At 34.3% G+C, this 25,401-nt stretch overlaps 1 protein-coding gene across 2 annotated transcripts in view; it reads left to right on the top strand.

Annotated features, from left to right (window-relative positions):
- The window catches only part of Mob2 (MOB kinase activator 2), a 494,181-nt gene that overhangs the window by 354,126 nt on the left and 114,654 nt on the right, over positions 1–25,401 (top strand). Inside the window, exon 1 of one of the 2 annotated variants that reach the window (XM_085809667.1) lies at positions 15,287–15,509. The exons of the other annotated variant lie outside the window; for it this stretch is intronic. Coding sequence (XP_085665793.1) covers positions 15,439–15,509 — 71 coding nt within the window. The 5' untranslated portion in view covers positions 15,287–15,438. Of the gene's footprint in view, positions 1–15,286; positions 15,510–25,401 lie in introns of those variants that run through there. 2 annotated transcript variants of the gene reach the window in all.

The raw sequence follows: 25,401 nt of genomic DNA, 5'->3' as shown, positions 1-25,401 counted from the left end.
CCTGCATCGAGAAATTTAAAAATAACCAGAAGTTCCCAAAATATGTATGTACCGTAAATAATAAATTATAATCATTTTAACCAATTAATTTTAAAATCAGTCCTACTTGAATAGAAATAAATAATTATGTATCATTTTTAAATTGCGTTCTTTACGTTTTCAGTCTGAAACATCGGCAGGAAAACATTTCTTAATTGTTATTATGTAGGACAGTGGTCTCAAACTCGTGACCGCATAAGACCTGTGAAGCAATTTTATGTTGCCCGCGAATATATTTCAGTTATGTATTTGTTGCAAATGCGGTGTTTATGGTATTATAGACATGAAGGTGTAGACTGAGCTTACCTGTGCGACTGCTTTTGAAGGAAAACAAAAAGTATAATGAATAGGTTGGGGCCACTGTATGCTTGTACGCTAGGCCACGGGATTATGATGAGGTGGGACATGGAGATAAGAATAACTTCCTACCTCCATGAGGTGGGATAATTTGCTGCTTTAGAACCCTCAGTAAGTTTAGCTAGTCAGCCACATTGGTATTCTGAAATTTCCGGTGTTCCAGTTTAGGTTAAAAGTAAATTATTTAGTAGTTAATTCAATGTACTGAAATAAATCTCAGTCTAAAATGTAATATTTCGCTATCAATACGTTTGAATTACAAATGGAAATTCTTTACTTCAGCTATAAAAATGAATAAAAATTTGAATTTTCCCTTCACGTAATTATTGTTATTGTGTGTGTACACTTTAACAAATATTCGATTAGTTAAATTTAAAACTGAGTTTGAATTGTTCCTTCTATTAAAAGAAGCTGCTTTCAGATCGAGTTTGAGACCATTGATGTAGTAGTAGATTCTGATTAGACGCGAAGTTTTAAGCCGTTACTTTAAATGAGGTAATACGTTTTTGTTAGCTTTCATTCAAGATACGAGTCGTGTTCCCCTCTTTAAAATGATTTCCACTAATCTTAAACATATTAAGCAGATACATTGTCTAGTCTGTGGCTGGTTCGTATTTTCATCACTTGTTTGCATGCTGTGTGACGTGTAGACTGTTATATAATGCCCGTCATAAATTAAACTGCTTCCATATATATCCGGTTATTATGTCGGCGTATGTGTGTAAGAGAGATTATTAGCTTATGGTTTAAATTGCTAAATGCCCTGCAGTGGAGAGTGCGGCAAAAATGATCTGTGTTCGATTGTTAACAACATATTCGGTTTTAACCTCTTGAGAATTTACAACCCTTTGTTTTCAGGTGCCTAAGGGGAAGGTTAAAGTGTGTTTAACCAATGCGCGTATAAACGCTCTCCACTGCAGAGAGTGATATCGATTGTGCAATCGCTGTTTTTCAGGAGACCTAAATTAACCGTTTTATCACTTCCTTCCGTCTCCAAAAATGAATCTCACGATACTGCTTCGGCGGGGTTGGTTCCAACATACTTCAACTGGTGTTGAAATGATAATAATACGCTCACCGTTGAATAGGCGAACGGTATTTATTTGACTTGATAGTGAAAGTATAGCCTAGCTATGAAAGTAGTCGTAACGCAAACGCGAGGCATAATCAGTGAAGGAAATACGGTTCCACTACATTAGTAATGGGAATACGTTTCTCTGGTTCTCTTTTTTTCCCTTCTTTAAATAATTTTTAGCTTAAATTTTATCTTGTTTAACTTTTATATATTTTTTTACGATTTGTAGACTGTCATCGTAGAAAAGTAACTCACCGTATAAACTAGCCATTAAAAAACCAAAACTGATTACTCGGGTACCACAATAAAAAAGTCTTAGGAGAATTGACTTTTACTGGGCTGAAAAATGATAAAATCTTAACAACAGATACATGAGCATTTATTTGATTGTATACCATATAAATAATCGATGAAGAGAATCAGAGAGAGCGAGTAAATCGTGTCTTGCATGGTTCTTCTTTTTGCTGTGTTTTCCCCCCTTTATCAGTCAGCACTGAGCGCTGACACGAGATGATATTGATGATCCAAGTGTCACTGAAATTGAAACACTCGCGTTCTTTTCTTGATGAAGGCATCTACTGACCACCAGTAAAACTAGTAGCTCCCAAATTTATAGTTGAAGTGTTTAATAGTTAAACGCGAATATTCAGTTCTCTTTAAAGATTCGTGAATTTGAATGTTCTATCCCTAACATTTGTAGGATTTGTGTGCTCAAGTTACAAGAAATTATCGTAGTCTTCTGTGCGTTCTGTCGTTGTGTAAATGTTAGCATGTTTAGTTAGCAAATGGAAGATCTGTAACTGGAATCTCGGCGAGGGCATAGTTGCTTTTTGTGTTTCCTGCTATGAAATGGCCTAAAAATCTGCATTTTGTCTTCCGAACCCAAATGTGGTGAATGATAGATAATTCGTCACCACGTTATTTAGTCGACTGGGTCTCGTGCTTCTCCCTAATTGCCGTTTAACGTGGGGAAAGGGGAAGAATCATCATATTGCCCTGTGCAGGCTCATGTGGAGTCGTGGTAGCACGTCTAGCAATCAGTTGGAAGCTTTGTTGGTAACTGGCTGATATAAAGAATTATTACATTGCCTCGTGCGTGCTCTCGTGGTGTAGTGGTATCACCTCTGGCTCTTAATTTAAAGATCCGTTATTCGAATCCTGGGGAAGTCTAGTTGATTTTCCATGTTTCCTATTTCAAAAGATCTAATATTTCTGTAAAGAAACGAAAAAAAAAAAACTTATTTTGTCTTTGTTTTAAGTTAAAAGTCTTTAATTCTTATAGAGCAAAACTTATAATGATATCAAAGAATTATAAATACTCTATAAAAAAACGAAAACAAACTTATTTCACCTCTGTTTTAAGTTAAAAGTCTTTAATTTTTACAGAGCAAAACTTATAATGATATTACAGAAAAGTGCAAAACTGCAGTCGCCAAATGCAGTAAATCTTAAAACTGGTGAAATAATTCACTTTTTCTCCCTTTTTAGTTGTATATCTCGGAAGTATGTCACTTTCTCATTGCCTTCGCAATTTATTTTACTGTCACACTGTCAGTTTTAATTATTTCTTCATCTAATTCATAGTATATGTATTCATTCAAAAATTTTCACTTGGTATCGGTTTTTTTTATTCCATTGCTCTTATATGTGCTAAATGAATTTTCCGAAATTAATAATTTATGTGCATTAATCGGTAGAAACTTTCCAAATGCGCGATTGAAATAAGATAATTGTCATGGAATGAACTTATGCTGACTACTACTTTCGAGCGTGAGCCTTCTGTTAAAGGACGCCATCTTTGTTTTACCAGTTATTCATTAAAAATTATAGGAATATCAAAATTCTTGTTTAGCTTTAGTGATAAAATTCATTATGAAGAAATATTTCGGAAGAAAATTGTTTATATGTGTTCTCCTTTTAAGAAAATCGTCGTGCAAGCGTTACGATATGAAACTAATGAACTGGCGTCTGTTTACTAAGCATATGGGTTGTTTTCCCAATCTTTAGTAGTAATCAAAACATAATTTGGCGATTTCGTTGAAAACACGCGACTGCAGAATAAGCTATCGCGAAGACAAAGGGACATCGTAGGAAGCAAATTAAATCATCTCATAATCGTCTTGTAGTACTTGAAAGCAGTGCTGGTGTTGCCGTTATAATATTGCTCTTTAACGGTAATTTAACTTTTAACGACTTTTTAACGGTAATTTGGGAGAAAAGATGCCTCACTGAGTTATTATTATCAAGAGCAGTTGCCAGCCTAGGCAACGTAGACAGCCACCTAGGGCTTCGATTATCGGAGGGCGCCAGCTAAATTTTTCTCACATTGGTAAATAAAGTATGTTTTACTTTGAATAATTAATATGTTTGATTTACATTAGTACTGATCGCCTAGAGCATGAGAAATCCTAAAGCCCGGACGGATTATTATTATAAAACCATCACTTTTCCGTTAAAAATCTCAGGCCATGTGAAAATTTGCATACAGATTCTTTAGTTTCTCGCATTCCAGCATTAGTTATGTGATTTACAAAAATCAGTTATGCGTGCATCAGTGTTATTGAAAATGGTACAGTTTACAGGTGAAAACTTTGAAACACTGTTAATTCCATTTTATAATTAAAACATATTTGTTTGGGGAAGGAACGAATGTAACAGTTCTTTAAAAAAAATCTTTACGTCTGCAGTCATAAAAGACCTCTTTTAAAGCACGGTTCACTGCAATCTTTATCACTTATCTTTCAAGTTTGTAATAATAAGCCGCAACAGAGGTCAAAAGAATGGCTTTTAACAATTTACTGAATGCTTTCAGATGGCAGCTCTGTTTTTATCTGCCAGGAAGACATGCAGGTTTTGTTTCAAATCCAGCCCTGAGTACCTTTCGCAATCATGAAAAGAAATTAAACATAGCGTAAGATTAATCACAAATTCAGTCGCGGGTTGTAGTATTAAAATAAACACGCTACTCAAAGAGCTACCAAAAATTAAAACTAGAGAAATTAATTTTGTTTCCCCATGTCGTGTAGCTTACGCAACGTCTTGATTAACGACTGAGCAAGACTAAACTTATTTTCAGTGAAAGGTCAGCACCATCTTAGAAAACTCAAATAATGCATATGTGTTCGACAACTCTGGAAACTCGGTGCTCACTTCGGAACAGATTATTTTAGGAAATGGCTTTGTAATAGTATAAGCAGGCTGCTCTAAATCTGTTTTATGGAAAAGTTCTTGAAGAAGGCATCGTATCTGTTAGGCAGGTAGCACTTGCGGTTTTTAAAATAACCTAACCGCACATAAGCATCATTACTCATTTCTTTACTATGGTGTTGGTGTATTTAATTATGGCAAAGCACACGAGGGCTATCTGCCTTTCGTGGAGGACTTTCTAAGGGAAACTGGCTCGTATACACGTTACACATGGGGAAAACCACGAAAACGCCCATGCAGCCAGCCCGTTCGCGGGATTCGAACCTCAGACCGAACTACCAGTGTTCAGTGTCTTTACCGCTCGGCCGCTGGTGGGCCATTTTCTTTACTATTATTTATTATTAAGAACAGAGGGCACCAGCGGCCAAGCAGTAACGTCCCTGAACGCTGACATTTCGTACTGAGTTGGTTTTCATGTGCATTGGCTGGCTGCTGCGATTTTCCGTGCGTGTAAATGGATACGAACCAATTTACTTTGAAAAAGTTCTCCACATAAGCAGATAGCACTGGTGTGCTTTGCTATAATCAAAGAAACCAAACCCTACAATGGACGAGTGCAAATTTTAACCATTATTAAACAGCATAAAAAAGTATTTTTAATGGTAACTGTTAATCGGTTTTATTATCGTTCTGGAATTCTCACACCAACAAATGCAACACCATTAAAAATCTGAAAATTCACAAAATGTAAAGGTGAAATTCAGCTCTTGTTGCATTAATCACAAATCGAAAAGTAACTTTTGCCTATAAAATAGAAATAATTGCAAACGTAGATGAAAACAAATTTTTACAAATAAACAACACATTTTTTACAGATAAATAATAAAAGTATTAAAAGGAGAGGAAAATTTTCCTCTAGAGAATAAAATTTTTAAAAGCTAGTCGAGACAGAATATGATAAAGAAAGATTGTTAATTTGTAGATTCGAAAATGCAATGAGTTATTATCGAAAGATTATAAAAAAAAATCAATTTCTAAGGGATCAATTAAAAAAGTTACAACTAATGAATAATCTGATTCTTATAATTCTAAATTTGGCACAGATAATTTAAAAATGTTATAATGCAACTATAAAGAAGAAATCAAATTATGTAATACATTATAAGGTGAAAACTGGTTCGTATTCACGTTACTCAGAAAACTACCCATGCAGCGAGCCTGATCGCCTGGGTTTAAACCAAACCAGCTCAAATTCCCAGTATTCAGCGGTCTTGGTCACTCGGCTATTAGTGGGGGCGTATTTATGTGCGAATAATAAATGTACATAACAGTACGTATTACATGTACTGTTTTGAGGACCTCTGATTAAGCAGTTTTCAGAATTTAATAAAACGTACAAGTAATCTCATTTACTGATTATGTGTTTGTATTAAGAATAATCATAGGCTTCTCGAGGAAAATGAAAAAGAATTGTATCCAAAAAATTTAGCAATATGAAGAAATAAATTCTAAAATATATATTATAACTGCAGCTTTGAACCATATTCCAATTTGATTTTTTTTTTTTTTTTTTTTTTTTACCCTTTTGGGCAAGAAAGAAAAGTTTGGCTTATCTTTATTGAGTAAGAATGAAAAAATAATATAAAATGATTTTTAGTGTTATAATGTGTCAATAAAGTGTTATAATTAACCATTGCTATAAGAGTTAATTAAAATATTTTAAAATTAAATTGGTTATACTTAAACGTTACTAATGGAATTTTGCCCCACCAGTGGCCGAATTGTCAAGATCATTGAACGCTGGGAGTTCTTCCCTGGTTTGATCTAGGCGAACGGGTTTGTTGCATGGTTAATTTTCGATGTTTTCCCATGTGTGACAGAAATACGAGCCAGTTTCACATTGGAAAGTCTTCCACGAAGGCAGCTCTCCCTTAGGGAGGGAAATTAAAAGTAACTTAATATTAAAAGTAACCGTGCATTTGTAGGGTATTCTTTGGTTATTTTATACCTTCATTTATTGTTCCATTTAAATCTACATGTCTAAAGATAGAAAATCAGTGTTCTGCTTTACCATGTAAGGCCCTCCTCCTCAAAAATTGTTTTTCTCTTAATATCTAGTATGTATTTTGTCTTATACTAAATTTGGCATCTACTTAACAAAGTGTGGAAAATACATCCTCTCGAGATCATGTTCTCTGAAGTTCATTCCTTCTAAGATTCAGATCCAATGAAATGTCAAGTACACATTTTGTCTTTGCAGTAACATTCCCCTCGATATTATTGCCACAGATAATGACTATCCTTCTGGAAGCCGAGCAAATTTAAGTCTATATCATGTAGGCTTTGAACTCGGAACATTCGAAGCAAGACTGGGAGCCATGGAGTCGCAAATTGTGTAACTGGTGAGCTATTTAAAACCCATTTTTGCTTAAGGTCCTTTTTAAGGTAATCAAAGGGTGTCGCCACTGCCACTTCCGCCTTCTTGACAGGAAAAGACCAAAAAGAGCTTTTATGCTTTGTCTCAAATCTAAGCACTCGACCCTTAAACGAGAAGTGCTTGCTTACGTCATGCATTCATTGCCCTTTCTTTGATAGCGGATCTATTACCGTATGCTATGTGGTCGCTGTAATTCGATTTCGCGATGAAAAGTTTTGAGGTACTTTTTTGTTATTGTCTTCAAACCGATGTAAGCTAGGAACCGTCGGAGACGTCTGGTCGCCTGGTCTTCGTTCGCTTCTTTCATGTTTTAGTTTTATTCTTCCGATTATGATTGAACTGAATAGTTGTTTTTAGACAGGGATAATTAGAGTCCTTTCGAAATCCTCAAGCTGGTATACCTGAATGCGTTTGCAGATCGTATTTGAATGCGTTTTCAAGATAGTATTCCTTTTATTTAGAGAGGAGACGAATGCTAAATTTTTTAGAATCCGAATCAAATTCTTAAAGCTTTTCAAATCTTGGAATCCTTCATATAAGAAAAGAACTTTTACTTGATATAAGTTATTAATTGAAGCAAAATATGAAATTAGCGTTTAAGGAAAAACGAAAATTTCCAAAAATCTATCTTTAAAAAGATGCAAATGAAATACAGAACTTGGAGTTCATCAAACTTAAAATTCATTTTCTCAGCATAATTTGGTAAAGCATATTTGAATATCAGTTCAAACTTGTCACATTGTTCTAGAATCTTTTATTAGATCGAAGCGAGCATGAAGGGGAACGATTAGTTCAAGCGTTAAAACTAAATTAAGAACGCCAAACTCTCTAAAGAATCTTTTAATCATCCTGCAGCTAGAAAGATGCTATTCAAGCGTTGTGCATTATCCTTTTTTCAAAATCAGATTAGTTAATGTAGGTGAAACATCATTATGGAAATCTTACTGTATGATGCTTTTAAGGACTACTGCCAACGTAATTAGTTGTGTGTGAATGATATTATCATCCACGCACTCACGCATAGTGTATATACAGAATGGAACATTTTCGATTACCCATTGTGAAAATAATGTAATCAACACTAGCGGCAGTGAAACTGCAAATATTTTATATCATCTTCTTTGCTACTGTTGTCCATTTATATACGTGCCCCATAGGCTTTACAGTTGTGCTTTGCGTGCATTTTCTGTAGTTTTTTGTGAAACAATAGGTCTGCCAAATGAATACTTTTCGGAATTTCTGGAGTTAAGCATACTGCGCGGACGGACAATGACGGAAGACTTCTGCAAATAAATTTCTGCGTTTCGGTAACATTCAGTGGCCCGTTAGATCCATCGACCTAAGTGCTTCGGTCTTCTTCCTTTGGGGACACTTAAAGATAAGTCGTATGCTACCAGAGTGGGAAGTGTTGAAGAGGTGAAGGAATGGATCGGGGAGGAAACTGAGAGTAGGCAGAGTGTCGGAAATCGTTTTGTGTAGTGAATTGCTGAACAAGGTAAAAGTTTTTTTTAAATGGCGGGCACTAACTATTTTAGGCTTTCGCCACTACTAAGGCCACAAACGATGGTTATTTTATTATGGAGGCACTTAATAGGGGGCCACCGTTACCACCTGTGAAGGGACAGACAATTTACATCCATGCCTTCTCCGGGATTCGAATGCGTACCCTATGGTACAGCAGTCAGAGTCGCTAACTACTTTCCGGCTGGGCGGATGATTTGGCAAAAGTAATGTTTCACAAATAACTGTAGCAAATGCACATAAAGGGCAGTACTAAAAGCTTCGTGCCATGCATGTAAATGGCTATGTGTACAGGAAAAGATGATATAAAATATTTGGAGTTTCATTTCACTAACTGGAGTTTCATTTCACTAACACAGAGTATATTATTTTACATAACTTGAAGAAAGCACAAGTCGCAAAACAACATGAAGCATGAAGATGGAAATCAGTCATGAAACAGAATTAAAATAAAACAACGAAATAACAAAAGGTGATAATTGATAATTCTTTGTCTTTGTTAAGGAGTAGCGAAGAGAATTACCGACAGAGCTACATTTCTGAATTATAGATGAAGATATTAAAACAATCAATTGATTTTTTTTCTTTCAATTAAAATTAAAGGAAATTTTTCAAAAAGCTCTCATCAAAGTACACCCTGCTCCGATGCGATTCAAAAGAAAGTATATACTTTACATTAAAAAAAAAATAAGTTTTATGTGCGCTTTCGTGATGTAATGGTTTGCACGTCCAGCTAGCAACTAAAAGATCCTTGGTTCGAATCCCGACGAAGGTTCGAATCCTTTCATGTTTCTTTTTCCGAAACCTTAATTTCTGTAGTGGTGCCCGAACTAAAGTATGGGGAAATTAATCGAAAGCACTTGGATTAAATAGTAGAGAATGTATGAATTGGATGAATTAGGATGTCCATTAGCAACTGGAAGTTCGGTAGTTGGAATCTCGGCGATAGCATATAATTTCATGTTTCCTGTTGCGAAAGCCTGATAATCTGTGCAGAATTGCTACTGCTTTTATTATGACATCCATTTATTGATTCGCGTTTCATAATTCATTCATAAGCCTAAGAGTATCATTTAATCGAAATAGTTTTCGGTTGTTGTAAAATATGTGGTGTCGATTGGTACGACTCAGATAAATTACAATCTGCTATTCTGAAAAACGTATGGAAAAGCTAATTCCTAGGTGTATTATTCCTTTTACAAAATGTGCTTTACATTTATAGATATTTTTTCTTTTAGACTTTTAAATGATTATCATTAAGAAAAGAATTTGAAATAAATTTGAATTGATTTTGGAAATTTGTAAATATGTAATTTTAACGAAACTGCAAATATCTAAATATATTTCTTGGACACATGCTATATCCCCCAGAGTTCCTAATTAAATCTTTTCTAGATACAAGGAACAGTAGTCCTTCACAAACTGAAATTCTTTGTTAGTAACTCAACTAGTGGCCACTGGTTAAAGATAATTCTTATTATAATTTAAATACTTCAGTCCAGTTCTAATTTATTAAGCCTTTGAGTACTAACGAGACATATATGTTCCATTAAAAGTTTAAAAGTTACTGCTGGGTTAAAAAGTACTTAAAATATACTGAATGCTGGGGATCATCTTCCAATAGTTGGAAATACTTCCAGTAGTTGCGCGTTGTACACAAATGAACAGACAGAAAAAAAAAAAAAAAAAAAAAAATGAGCTGCCCAATGTGTAATGTTAGGTTATGCAAAAAATGCTTTACTTTGTACCATACGATGTAAATGTATTTCATATAATAAAATTTTCCAGAATAACACGTGTGCTTATAGTAAGTCGATCGCTACGTGTGGGACATAGGTATCCCACCATTAACTACGGATGGGACATACGCGCTTGGCTTGAAAACCGTTTGTGAGAAAAATCTCAAATGCTAAATTTACCTTATCTATGACATATTTTGTTCACTTGGATAGAAAACGGGGTATTTTTTTAAAAATTTGTCGTCAAAGGTAAAAAAGGCGAATTTGAAATTCCATCGTCCTAGGATAGGATAAAATTATCCACCTTTTTTCTAACTATTTTAATTTGGCTCCATCGCGCTTAATTTTACTTTTGAACTAAACTTAATTTTAAATAAAATTATATATGCGAAACATAACGAAGCTGTAACATGATAATTTTCTATCTTTGGGAAAACTGAGCACGCGTAATGTGTCCGTTTTATGTATTTTACCTTCTTCGCTGATGCTTAACAGATCGATATTATATCCGCTTTCCTCTTAAATTATAAGTTATTTGGCAACTCTAAATTCAAGAACCGATTTTATCTAATTTTAATGAGCTGTAATGAGCAAAAATAAATTATAACAAAACTCACTACCATTGCCGCTTTTCAAAATAGAAACTAGGAACGGTACCAGCTGAGGCTTTTCCAGACTCATTTTTAAAATAAATCAAGTCATTAGCAACTTATTTGTCTTCGTAATTCGATATCTAACGGTGGTGAGTGTCACACGTAATTAAATTTGTATCTTTGAGCTTTTGCTTCCGTGTCTTCCGGCAGTGTTGTTCTCCTTTTACGGTCTCCGTGCTCAGATAGTTAAACATGCAAAGCTGACCACCCACCCATGGTAATGAACTGGTCCGCCACTGGGGCGTGCGAGGTACCGGGGCGTATGAAGTTTCGCCCCTGCTTTCTCGTCTGGAGACTGCTTTTATCGGTTTTTAAGGTTTATTCTTGGAAAGTATCTTCTGTCTATGACCATTTCCCACTATTTTTTTTTTTTTTTTTTTTTTTTTTATTGGAATTGCGTTATCTAGATGAAATCATTTTGAAAGATGACTCATTTCTAAGTCCGGTTCCTTTCGCTGGCTGGGAAAACCGTTTCTCTTTGAGTCATGATCATTTCTTTTCTTCTTTCTTCTTGTTGTTATTCTTTTAATAATTTCTGTTTGTTGAGAAAGCACGTAACAAAAAGTAAGGAAATTTAAACTGGAAAGTTAAATAATCAGTTAATAATTAATAACAGTTATTAACAGGTATTAAAATCATCAGCTGTTATTAATTATTTAATGCCAGTTAATATCAAATTAATTATTTCAGAATAATAATTATTAACTTTCAGAATCCTAAACTGAACAACACTTAAATAGTTTCAGAAAAATAATCAGTTTTTACAAATTATGCTAAATCTAAGTACAAGGAATTTCCGATTAACCGGACCCCGTCTTGGAGAAATACAGTAGACTTCCGATTAAACGTGTTAATACCGGAGACGATGCCCACGGTTAATCCAAAATTATTGTTAATCCGACAGCAGTTGAAGAAAACACGAGATACAGGAATAACGCATGTTTTAATTAACAGAGAGTTATTTGGAGAATAAGTTCCTTTTGTTACATTAAAATTAAAACTGCGTTCGAAACAAGAACAACACGCTACAAAACAAACAGAATAATGCTTTTATTTATATTATTCTTGCATTTCCATAAGAGGTAATAGGAAAGAGAAGATTAGTAGTTGTATACGAAATGTATTATTTACGATTTAGTAATTTATTTTTAAAGATGGATTTGATAATGTATATACAATTAAATTATGTATTAATCGTCGATAAAAGTAATTTCTAAATATATTTTTTATCCAACACATTTTCTTCACCTTTTTGTATTTCCCATAGAAATTTCGTTTTATTATGCAATAGTAATTTTTTGCATCGTTACGTAAACAAACTTAGCTTTTCTTCGATAGGGCTTCATTAATCCTCAACTAGGTTAATCATGAGTAGACTGTAGCAAAGTGTTTATTGCAGTACGATGGGAGAACTACTGTCATAAACCATCAGCACAGAACAAAACTGCCTACGGAAAAAAAGACAGGGAAAGTAAAGTGCACAGGATAATAACAGTGACAGCTGAAGACGTTTATAGTATTTGGGAATTGTTTTTACCCACAACAATATGTAATTTAATTATACATATGCGAAATACATAAACATTGTACACTGAAAAACAGAAAACTCTTATCTTTTTCTGGCTTTGTTCAAATACTGTTGTAATTATTTTTTAATGATATTTCTAATTTATTTTTTCCATAACCAGTGGTGTTTAGTTTTTTGTTTATAATGTGTTCTTTTTGTTTTGAATGCTGGTTTAGTTTATGGAACCAAATGAATTTATACAACAGATTGCTTAAAAATACTGGTAGATTGTTTAATGTTTTTTTTTTAATTATGAATATTGTTTATTCCTCTTTCCTGTAGTTTTTTAACTCTCTCAGAATAACCGTGACATCGTGATCATCATCTCTGGTGTTACCCCAATAAATAAGAAGCCAAGTTAGGTTATTTGAATATAGCAAAGTCCTAAAGAGAGGGATGCCTTCGTGGAGGATTTTCTAATGGAAGCTAGCTCGTATTCACGTTACACATGTGGTTAAACTACGAAAGCCAACTTTCCTGTAAAATAAAGAGAACTGTAGACATTTTAATTATTTAAGTTTTTAAGATTTAAAAGGCTGATGCCGCAACAACGGAATATGAGTGGTTTGTTTCATCTGTAAAATACTAGTTTTATGCTAATTTCTGTTACATATATGAAATTTCTTCTTATTGAAATTAATGAAACATAGTTTTTTCACGTGTTGGTTAGATAGTTATGAAGGTGCCTCCTTGAACCATTTTAACCACCATTTGGCTGCCAGTATTGAGCCTCTAAAAGTAATTTAAATGCTCGTGAATCTTAAGTTTGAGGGACTTAATTCTTAAGGAAATGAAGAGTACTAGCTAATATTCATTTCAGTTTCACTGTATTTTTATCCTAAATATCAGAAATTCGGTAAGGAAATGTGTTTATGATACATGAAATAGATAGAACATTTTACTTACTTTTACATGTGCTAAAAGAATTTATCTGTAATTAACTCTAGTGAGAAAGAGAATCTTTTGCGAAATAACTCATTTCTAATCTAGTTAAAATTTTCGTTATAAAATTATATTTTATTTTTTTCATATTTTCCCTTCAACAAGTACTTCATTTCTCTTGACATGTAACTATCTGAAATAATGTGGATCGAATGCTATTTCAAGAGAATTCAATTGAAACGGAAGGTGGTAATCATTTCCGTTTCAAAATTATGTATCTAAAAAATTTCTGAGACCATATTTGTTGTTCCTTCTTCATTCCGATCCAAAATAATTATCAGTGCTTTTTTAGAATGAATATTTTTAAGCATTTATCACATGATATCTAAATCAACTTTTCTTTACTGAAAGATTACACTTTACAGAGTTCTCGAAACCATTCTTACGTTCGTAGAAATTAATAAGTGGTAGTGTTGCCAAATTAGCGACTTTATTATTGTTTGTTTATACGGGTATGACAAAACACTCCAGACCTGTCTGCCTAACCGGCGGGCGGTCTTCGTGGAGGATTTTAAGGCAAACTGGCTCGTATTCGCTTTACAGTTGGGGGTCATGACAACAACACCGAGTTGCTGACTGGTTTTCCGAGTCTCAAACCCTGGGCAAACTAATTTTCTTTCATATAGGATATTAATTATATACATAGTTATCGAATTTGGATAAGTTTGGATGTCATTAAAATGCTGTGAAATTGTTCTCTACCGTGTAAAGTGAATAAATTTTCGCTGTGAACAATTAGAGTTAATGCATGTGTGTTAACTCTCCCCAATCGCTATACCTTCTCCATGGGTTTGCCTGCTCATGTATTCACAAAAGCATATTTTTGCCGTTTTATTGGGCATTTTCTGTAACTTCTTTAAGAAAAATGAATGCTTGTATGTTGGAACTTCCACGTTTAACGAATGCCTTGTTCATATTTAACGTAATGGCAGTTGGCGATTAATTTATATACCGCCATTAACTACCGAATTAATTATCAAGCCGAAATCATGAATCTTTAAAATCGTCCTTTTAAGTAAACGCGTTAAAGGTGTGAAACTTCAGAGAAAATCGATTTTTGACTTCATTTATTAATTCGTTACTCTTACTTGGTATAGTGATCACCAGATGTTATTTCATCTCCCACCCCCGAAGAATCCATGCCATGTCGAACACTGGGTAAGGCATGGATTTTTGTGACTTAGTATCTTTGCAATTAGAGGAGGGCGGACCCTTAAAATCCCTAAGTACAAATATCAGTTCGAGAAGTTACTGTCTGATGAGGCGTATGCTCAATTGGATTGTTTCTCGACTGAAATTGGGATTGAGTTGGACAAACTCGCTGTGTCATCATTGATGCTTAAAAGGAACTAACGTTATAACCCATGAATTCATGAAGTCTGTCAATGCGGCTAACGACCTGAGCTGTGAATAAACAGCAACAACATAATAGTAGTTTCTTTTGTGTAAAATTTTGAAAATATAAGTATATTCGTAACTGAACTTTGCGTAGTGTAAATGATCGAAAAGCAGCATACATTTAGATGAAAACAGTGTAAATGCAAATTAGTGATAACATTTACTAAAGTGGAAACATTAATGTTATCTTTGTTGATGCTCCCTCTTTAGTAAACCCATGCCGTTAATACTTCAGTCTTCAGCTTCAAGAGTTTTCAGTCTGAAGTAGTACAAAATTTAATCATAAACGAAACTTCTTTGAGTTTCGTTGCTTGGGAATAATCCAGCTGCGCGATAAGATAAAGAATTCCTGATTAATATTCTCCAAAATGCACTTTCTCTGCCGTGTACTCAGCGTAAATAAGTAAGCGCGAAGATAAGTTTTAGAGCTGGCTTTTTAGACAGTTATGCTCACAAAATAAACAATTCTCTGCCCCTCCGAGATAATACCTGTTTCAGAGTTTTCACCTTGTTTGGCGGGATAGTCTTGTGTATGTATCGCCCAACCGCAGGTGTGAGTCCTGATGTGCATGGATCGTTTTTTGGTCTTGTGGTTGAAGTGCGCTTCGTATTCGAATGGGTTCAAGAACTTCCGGTCAGTACTTGTCCGAGTAGTTCTTTTTTTTTTTTTTTTTCTTTCTCCGCATAGGATTTTCCAGCCCTTTTCATCCAAAGGAACCACTTCTTTTGTTCACGTTTTGGCTGATATCGCAACATGGATTTGTATATTTATTTTCATGTGCCATATTGTTGTACCTTGTGGAAACGTAAGTAAAAATGAGATGATTATGTATGAAGTGAGTGAGCTATTTGGTTAGCTCCTATACTAAATAAGTGTATGTAAAAAAAAAAACATACTGTGTGAATTACGCAAGCGTACTCTAAATAGTAAAAAGTGTTAAAAATTTGTTTGTTATGACATTCAAGTATATTTTGAGCATGAAATAATCTTGCAGCTTTCCACTAATAACCATTTTTAACAACCTATCACCATTTCGTTCAAATTATTAAAATTAAAAAATTAATAAGCGTTTTCATTATTCCATTTGAGTGTAAGACATTGTAAATAAGTGTCCCCATTATATCTGCCAATCACCAGTAATGATGTCAAAAAAAAAAAATTACTAAAACTGCTATTCGTGTAAAAATTCTTGTTTGGCTATAAGTGTAATCTAAGTAATGGTTCAGTCTTCCTAACAACATCCAATTTTTGTTAGAATACAAATATACTTGTGATTTATCTATAGCTCAGTAAAGCTAAATGGTGTGTTAGTCGATATAATGCAATTTAGGTGCAATAAATTACTGAGATGTTTTCAAGTTTTGTAAAGTTTTATCTGATAAGTTTTGAGAAAACTTCTTTAAATGAAAAAAGCATTAATCTCATTACTGAGATGCTTTGGATTTTTCATGTGAGAAATTTTAACAACTTTTTTTTTTTTTGAATGAAACAATATTAATCTCATTCCTAAGTTGTTTTAGAACTTCGAAAAGTTTTATCTCAGAATTTTTCATAACAGTTCGTTTTGAAATAAAAATACATTAATCTCACTTGTAAGTATATGTATACTGCTATTTAATGGACTGTGAATGCTTTAGAGTAGGGGAAGGGCATTTTTATGTCCAGTTGACTTGTGACGGATCTTCTTTGATTTTTTTTTTCAGCTTAGAGAAGCTTTAAAAAAGCATGGTAAAAAGTATCTGCAAAATAGCATTTGCTCACACGTACTGCTAATAACGAATTCATTTCTATTTTCAATTACTTATAAATCTGATGTCTAGGACTACAATTCTTAAATTTAATGAGCTCCAAGGCTTCTTTCATATGATGCCCACTTTGCCGGACCGTTTATCATTAAATACCGTGGTTAATTTTGTTATATTTTTCAAATTGATGTTCGATAACAATTAAAATTTCAAAATTTCTCTCCGACCCCTGATATCAACTCTCGGAAATCAGTTTAAGAATCGCTGGTCTAGTATATTGCTAAGTAATTACCAAGCAATTTTATTTTATATTCACGAATCTGATATTTAGCATATGACTGAGTAATTATTATTATGCTTTGTTTTGAATTAGATATTTTTGTATTTGTTTTCCACTTCACATTCATCAAAAGTGTCCTAAACCAAAATATTTATTTACAATAAGTGATGAAAAATAATGTAATATTTTCAGTTGAAACAAAGCAGTTTAAAAATCATTTTTATTCAAGTGGTAATTAAAATAAATGTTTAATACGTTAAATGAGAAAAAAATTCAATTTAAATGACATTTAATCAATGTTTTCATTTAGCAAACTGTCGATTAAACTATAAATTTAATTTTTAAGTTGAGAAAAAAAAGAATTATTTAATGTTAAAATTATTTAATAAATGACTGGTGGGCCTAAAAATGCAAAGTAATTATAAAGTATTTGCATTAATTAAGCAGAAATTGTGTGAAAATTCTTAGCTTTCAGTTTAGTTCGACATACGAACTTTCGTATTTTGGGTGACCCGTTTAATCTGATTTATGTTATTATTTTCGATAGTATCTCAAATACTTCTGTATTCCTGTCTCTTTGTTGTTTGAAGTATTCCTTAGCGCTCTCTACCGTTTTGTTATTAATAATAATTATATTATTTATTTATATGTAATTGTAATATTTAATTAATGGATTAAATGCATTAAAAAGTCAATTTATTCTTTAAATTTATCATTTCTTTGCAAAAATTTACTGATACGAATAATTACAAAAGTTTTCCTTTCTTTGTAATAAAAATTGAATATATGTAATCATGGAGTAATGGTAATAGCAATACAATAAGATAAATTAGCGAGTGGTTAAGACAGCTGAACACTGTTAATTCCACACAGTTTCGAAACTCGACAAGCAGGGTAGGTGTATGTGCGTGTCTGTGGTTTTTCTGTACATGCAACATGATTGCGAATTAATTTCCGTAGAAAATTTTCCCCGAAGACTTAACAGTAGCGTTATCATTCTTTGTCGTAAGCGATACAATGATGTTGCGATAGTAACAATATTACTTTAATGTTAGTCAGTGGGTTAAATAAGCTTGGTAAAAGTTTATCATATAGTAGGATTACGATATTAATCAGTTATAATCATTATATTCAAAAATTTGTAAGTAGTTTTTTTTATAAAGTAGTCATGCACTGCCCTAAAATTTCTTTACAATAAGTATGATGTTATAAATGATGTTAATGTTAAGAGAGCGGGAAGAAGTGCAAAACTTCATGATGTTCCATATGTAATATGTTCAGATTGTTATATAAATTACGTATATAATTTTATTATATACGTATGTTTTTAATTACTGGCAATATTGCTATCCTCTTTAAACCTAATACCTTTGTCTGCTCTTTAAATAATTGAAATTCCTTTTCCCCAAACGAGGGAATTTACCCACTTTGACAAACAATGTTAGAGAGTATCTTTTAAATAGTGAGTCAGATTTTTTTTCTTGTTTCGCTTTCATTTGAAAGTACGAGTAAGGTATTTAAACTCTGAATTGTTTTCAATTTCTTAGCTTTTCAGAAACTAACGTACTGTTATGTATATATATTGCTAGGCTATTTCTGATATCCCCTGGAATGTGAAACCTATAAGGTTTGGGCCTTCAGGAAGTTAGATGTAATTAGATTTGGTTGAACACCATTTATCTCACAAATATTTCGCAGTAGTCGTAAAGAATTTAATTACACTCATCAGCTTTTGAATCGTTAAACGTGAAGTTGCATTCAGTGAAACTATTTAATGATTTTAGAGCACTGAAACGCATTTCCAGGTAATTTAGAGGCAGTTCTGAAAATGATGCATTAACAATGTTAATTTTCAACATGATTTCGGAGAGAAAAAAGGTATTCGTTCACTTACAGCGTGCGGTATTTGATGCTTAAGCAACGTTGATTGCTTCATTGTTTTCTTAACTGCGCATGCGTCAAAGTGTGTAAAGAGTGAATTTGATGATAATTAATTTCATTTCTCTCACTCAAGTTCATTAAACTGAAACAATAGATATCTTCCTAGTTCTTAGTTGATGTGATCCCTCCCCCAGTAGCTGAATACAAGTTATTGGGATGAGTTGAAGTCTGCTACTGGCTGGGAAAGGTATTGATATAAACATTATGAACCTCGGATTATAAGCCTGGACGTTTATTAGAAACATTTACTGAAAACCTTATTATTTGGAGGAGAAGAAATGCTAGCTTGGTTTGAATGAAAAGAAGAATTTTGAAACAGCCATGACTGTCTTTTCGTATGGAAATTTCTCCAGCACTAAATATTTTCCGTATCGTCACGTAGATTTAAGCATTAGGAATGCGTGCAATAAAACTTCATCCAACATATCAGCTGTATGATAAATATATTCCTTTTTAAATACCACCACCTGTTGAGCCAAATTTCTACTAGCTTCTTATGTTTGCTTCAATTATCATGATGAACGAATGTTTTAGTGGCTATCTATTTATTTATAAATTATGTATATTGCTGTACACATTGCGGAATGAGTTGAGAAACATAGTCTCTTGCTTTATGTGGATTTTAGAAGCCGGGGGAAAACTGCTTTTCGGGAATTTGAGGCAATTATAAATGCTTTTATTTAATTTTAAGTATGTATATTTTCGTGTACATTTTACCTTTACACAGCGCACGTCTTGATGGTAATATTGTGCTTATACTTAGATTCCCCTCCCCAATAAGTATACTTTTTAAAACTTTTCGCAGCATTTTGAAAAAAATTGGAAACTAATCACATGAATTAATGTCTTAATAATTTAAAAAAAAAGGTATGTCATAAATCCGTGAAATATACAGGGTGTTTCATAGATCATGGGACAAACTTGGAGGGGTGGTGGAGCGTACTAAAACATGCATTTTTTTGGATAGGAATGTAGGGTCTAAAGTGACGGGTTAAGGCAGGAACGCAAAAAACGGCACGAGAGGAAAATGTGTTTATGTACAAAATCAAAGCAAAGTGTTTCTTTGCAGCAATACAGTATTCACAATAAACGTTCAAAAAAGGAAATACTAACAGTAATAGGAACTACAACTGTGATTGGGTGGCAATGCAGCGGTAGAAAGCAGTAGTAAGCCGGACAAACCACGATCCGATGCATCAGAGGATCATTCGCAACTCTGATGTCGAACGCGATGGGTGAGTTTATGCACAGGGAAAAAGCTGACATGCATCTCATGTATGGTGCTGCTAATGGGAACGGCAGAGCAGCGCTACGGTTGTACTAGGAACGGATTCCGAACAGGCGTATGCCGAATGTTCGAGAGGTTGTATCGGTCTCTGTGTGAAAACGGGTCATTTGAAGCCACCTCTGACACTAGGAGTGGAAGAAGAAGTGCAAGACAACCTCGCATTAAAGAATCCATCTTGAACATTGTGCATGAATCACCTCAGACAAGTACAAGAGCTATTGCATGTCGTCTGCAGCTGAGTCATTGGAAAGTATCGCATGAAAATGCTTTGTACCCATACCATTTTGCAGAGAGCCCAAGCCTTGTAAGAGACAGATTACCCTCTTCGAGTTCATTTCTGTCATTGGTTCTTGCAGCAGTGTGCGGCGCAGGCGGATTTCCCATCGGATGTGCTATTCACGAACGAGACGTTCTCACAGGACGGCATCTTCAAATAGCCACAATATGCACGTGTGGGCAGCTCATAATCCACAAGGCACACGTCCACATGCATTCCAAACCCGCTTCTCCGTGAATGTGTGAGCGGGTATTGTTAACAACTACCTCATAGGCCCATACCTCTTACCTGCATGTACAAATGGCTTATGTTATCATATTTTTCTGCAAGAGGTGCTACCGGAATTGCTGCAGGATGTTCCGGCTGTCGTTCGTGATCGCATGTGGTTCCAGCATGATGGTGCACCAGCGCATAACCACGTGTCGAGGTAAACGCTTGTCGAGGTCCGCAATTACTGGGACATTTCCGGGCCGATGGATTGGCCTTGGTGGACCCATTCGATGGCCACCCCGTTCGCCAGATTTATCCAGCTTGGATGTTCTTTATGGGGCCATCTGAAGAACATTTACGAGACTCCCGTTTACTCACTGGAGGACCTCGTTGCACGACTATCCATTGCGGCTGCAAGCGTGCGCGAAATGCCTGTCGTTTTTCGAAACGTTCGTAAATCCCTTCTGCGACATTACCAAGCATGTATTACTGCTGGTGTTCGCAATTTTGAACATTTATTGTGAATGCTGTATTGCTATAAAGAAGCACTTTGCTTTGATTTTGTACATAAACACATTGTCGTTTTTTTTGCGTTCCTGCCTTAACCTGTCACTTTAGACCCTACATTCCTATAAAAAAATACATGTTTTAGTACGCTCCACCACCCCTCCAAGTGTGTCCCACGATCTATGAAACACCCTGTATGTGCATACTAGTCAGTTTTGTCCTTCGCCACCGTCAAAATGTGTACAAAACTCTTAACTTTGTTTACCTATGCCTTTCGTTTTTGATGTCTAAAATTAGTAATGTATACAGCTTGTGCACTGTTTTGTATCATTTAAGACAGTATAATATAATTTGGATTATCAGCTGAGCTGGGCTGGATTGGGATTCATATTATTCATTTTCATGTTTACGTTAGAAATTGTAAGTTTATTTAGAATAAACTATATTTTCGTGAATATACATTATCTATCATAACTAAAAAATTTTTCCCTCATTTCTCAGCAAAACGGGGAAGTGTATGTAATGAGAGTAAAAAGTATCCGTAATTATTTGGTTTTCCTATTGCAGGCTGCGGCTGGTGCTTTTTCTGTTTAATCCTTTTTAAACAGTTCATGATTTTTTTTTTTTTTTTTTTTTTTTTTATAACTGAATGCACAGCTTGTATAACTCTTCTTGCGGAGAATAACGATCGAAAAATTTAAGAAAATCGATCATCAATCACATCTGTATCTTATTTTTGGACATTTTCTGCAATCTTCTCACACGTTTGCAAAAAGGGTTTCACAAAGTGCGCTTTCAGTTATAAAAAATAACTGAAAAGGCAATTTGTGCTGTGGCCAGTGGCTGAATGGAATAAAATTTTTTAATACTGGTAGCTCAAATCCTGCCGAATGGGTTGGTTGCGTGAGTGTTTTTATAATTTCCCTAGAGTTTCCTTTGCAAATCCTTCGCGAGGTTTCACCGTAATATGCCTTAGCCATCGAGGCTTTGACATATTGAAATAAATAAATAAGTAAATATAAACCCAGAATCTTCTGCGGCATCTGTCCAAACAAGAGTTCGGGTAATCTACATTAATCAACAATACAGCAATATAGATAAATTGAAGTAATTTCATCTTGCAAGCAGCGGATGTAATCTTCGATATCAATAAATATCAACTTAAATTTAGTATTGATAAAACCAAATTAATTTTGTTTCCTAAAGGCACTAAATTACATAGATTGCCTCCACGTATTAAGTGGGACAACATTACCATCTCAAGAAATTTTACATTAAAATATTTGGGTTTTATTCTTGATCAGAAACTCACATGGATTCCACACTTAGTACATTTAAAGGAGAAAACACAAAAATTAATTCATAAACTAAATCGGATCATTTCTCAAAACTTGGAGCAAGAAAGGAAAATTACTTAAAATACTTTATCTCAGAGCTATCGAGCGATTAATACTTTATGGGTGTCCCGTGTGGTTCACGGGAACCGTACGCCAAAAGCAAAAACTTTCACAAATACAAAGGTCAGTTCTTTTATGTATTACCAAGTGTTATTCAACATCTCCCACATCAGCTCTGCAAGTTCTCTCGGGCCTTATGCCTTTAGACATAAAAGCTGAGATGGAGAGAAAATTCTTTAGACTAATTCATTATAAGGAAAACTTGGAAATAAGCAATCTTGTTATATGGTTCAATACCTTAGAAGAAAGAGTCCCGCACTTCCACACGCACCCTGCTCATCAAGACATACTTCCCTGGCATAAAAATACTCCAACACAGAAAAATATCGAAATCTTTACAGATGGATCTAAGATTGGTAAACATGTAGGTGCGGCTTTCGTTATGTACAACAATGGGCACGAAGTTCATTCAGAAATTTATAGATTAAATGATACGGCTTCCGTGTTCCAAGCAGAGGTTCTTGCTTTAAAAAAAGCACTCATCTGGATAGGTTCCACAATAACTGACAACATTCCTATTCGTATTTTTACAGACAGTCGTAGTTCCCTTCAAAGTTTAAATAGTGATAAAATTACGAAAAGAAGCATTCTTAGCTTAAAGGAAATCATAAAAACTCTTTTAGATTCCCATTCTCTAGAGCTTAATTGGATTAAAGCTCACATTGGAATCGCAGGGAACGAAAGAGCAGATTACGAAGCAAAAAGAGCAACACAACAAGATTAGATAGATGTTGAAGTGCTTGTTTCAGAGATTTCGGCCAAACATCAAATCCTGCAAGAATCGCTTAAAACATGGCAGCAAAGATGGGATGAGGACTCTACAGGACGTTCGACTTATGCCTTTTTTCCACAAATTTCTCTCTCTCGTATACATTCAGATCACATTTTAAATCAAGTCTTGACAAATCATGGTAAATTTCCGCAATATATGCAAAGATTTCATAAAAAGAACACCACAAGATGTGGCCGCGGGACAAGTGGAGAGCTTGCAGGAGCTCTCCATTACATCACGTCTTGTCCAATAACAACAAGAGAAAGAACAACTCTTTTTCCATCGCCATTGCCTTCACTGGAAATTTTGGCAAAATGCAATTCTACTCTTAATGCCATGAAGTAAATTATGCAACTTATACATGCAAATGACTCAGACTTTATTGTTTATAGTTAATCCTACAATGTTTATGTCATTCTATTATTATTATATTATATTCATGTTATTTTTCTTCCATTCACTTCAATGTAATGCTCATTTATTTAGTCACTGTAGTGTTTACTGTAGTGCAGTGTTTACTGTAGTGGTGTAGTGTATACACCTGCAGGAAATTGTATATCTGTTTATAAGTTTCTTTGAATTTTTCTATTATTTTGTTATTATTGTTATTTATTATTTATTTTTGTTATTATGATTATTTATTTGTTATGATTATGATTATTTATTTGTTATGCTTATGCTTATTATTTTATCTGTTATGATTATTATTTTGTTTGTATATATGTTTATTTTAAATTTTACTCTGCTTTAATTAATTGCTCATTTATGTAAAAAGTTTTTTTTTTTTTCCTTAAATTACGCTAGCATTGTAACTTTACTGGCTGTCCCTTCACTTCCTGTTTTAGCCGTCATGACTTCCCCCCTTTTTTGTTTTAAGTTTACAAAGCTTTCTCTAAGTTTAGCCTTTCCTCTCAGCCCTTTTAGTCGATAGACTTTGCTTCATTTCGCCTGTTCCCCTTCTTTTTAGCTGTAATAGCTCTCCCCTTCTTAGACTAGTTTTTGGCATTTTGTTTCTTTCCTTTTAGCCGAAAGGCACCCCTGCTATATTAGCCGCTTGGCTTTTTTTTTTTTTTTTTTTTTTTTTTTTTTTAAGCTTTTACTTAGTTGACGTGCTCTGCCCAGTTTTAGCCTATTGGCTTTTGCCCACTTTGGTAGTTAGCACCTGTCTCCTCCTGCCTAATCCGGAGTGAGATAACGGAGTGGTTAGAAACGTGGATTCCAATCGTTACACTTTAACAATCGTTTTGTAACAATTAGAATAGTTATAAAACACCGCAGTTGCTTTCAGTAGCAGGAGCGGTTATAAGAGTTTGTTGTTGTTAACTATGTTTCTGTTGTTCCCTTAAGCTGCATAGTTTGTCTCTTTTCTTACACAGATTGTGTAACTTTAAGGCTAATGAACCAATAGAAATGTTTTTTTTCAAACCGTCTTCTGTGTTGGGCTACTTGCTTTACTAAGAGGAATCACGTAATCGCCTTCACGGATTCAGAAATTGAAGTAGATAAGTTCCGTACCAAATGTAAGCGTTCCCTGAGAAATGAATATTGTGTCAGCAGTAATGGACAAGGTTTCAGTGATGATATGCAAGGATAAAAAGTTTGAAAAACCTCGATTTTGAGTGTCAAAAGCTGTGCGCAGTTTTTTCAGTAGCTCCGAGGTGTCAGCGGTTTGAACCACCGCAAGTCTTCCTTTCAAAAGAGTTAGGTAGTAGCCCTCCAGCTTTTTTCCGTAATCGAAATCCGAAATCTTCTCTTGCAAAAGGAATTCTTCCTACCTTTTAACGAAAAATTTCCATTACAAATGTTTCTACCAGTGGTGGATTTATGAAGTAGGGAAGCCTCGTCATCTTGGAACACAGAATATCTTTAATATTTTTCAAAATTAATTAATGGTTTGTTGTCCCCATGGAACGCGGTGGTTCTGCGTGATTGCCACTTAACGCGCAAGTTTTTCTTTTTATTTGCGTTTCCCGCTAAATAAATCGGTTATATCGATAAATTGTGCCGAGAGACGCGGTATTCATTGGAAATGTCGTGAATGCGATCAA

Source organism: Stegodyphus dumicola, chromosome X2, assembly GCF_044657685.1.
Source record: "Stegodyphus dumicola isolate Sdum_Otavi_A_Nest chromosome X2, ASM4465768v1".
NCBI lineage: Eukaryota > Metazoa > Arthropoda > Arachnida > Araneae > Eresidae > Stegodyphus > Stegodyphus dumicola.
The sequence above is the reverse complement of the archived record's forward strand: the minus strand, read 5'-3'. Positions and strand labels throughout refer to the sequence as shown.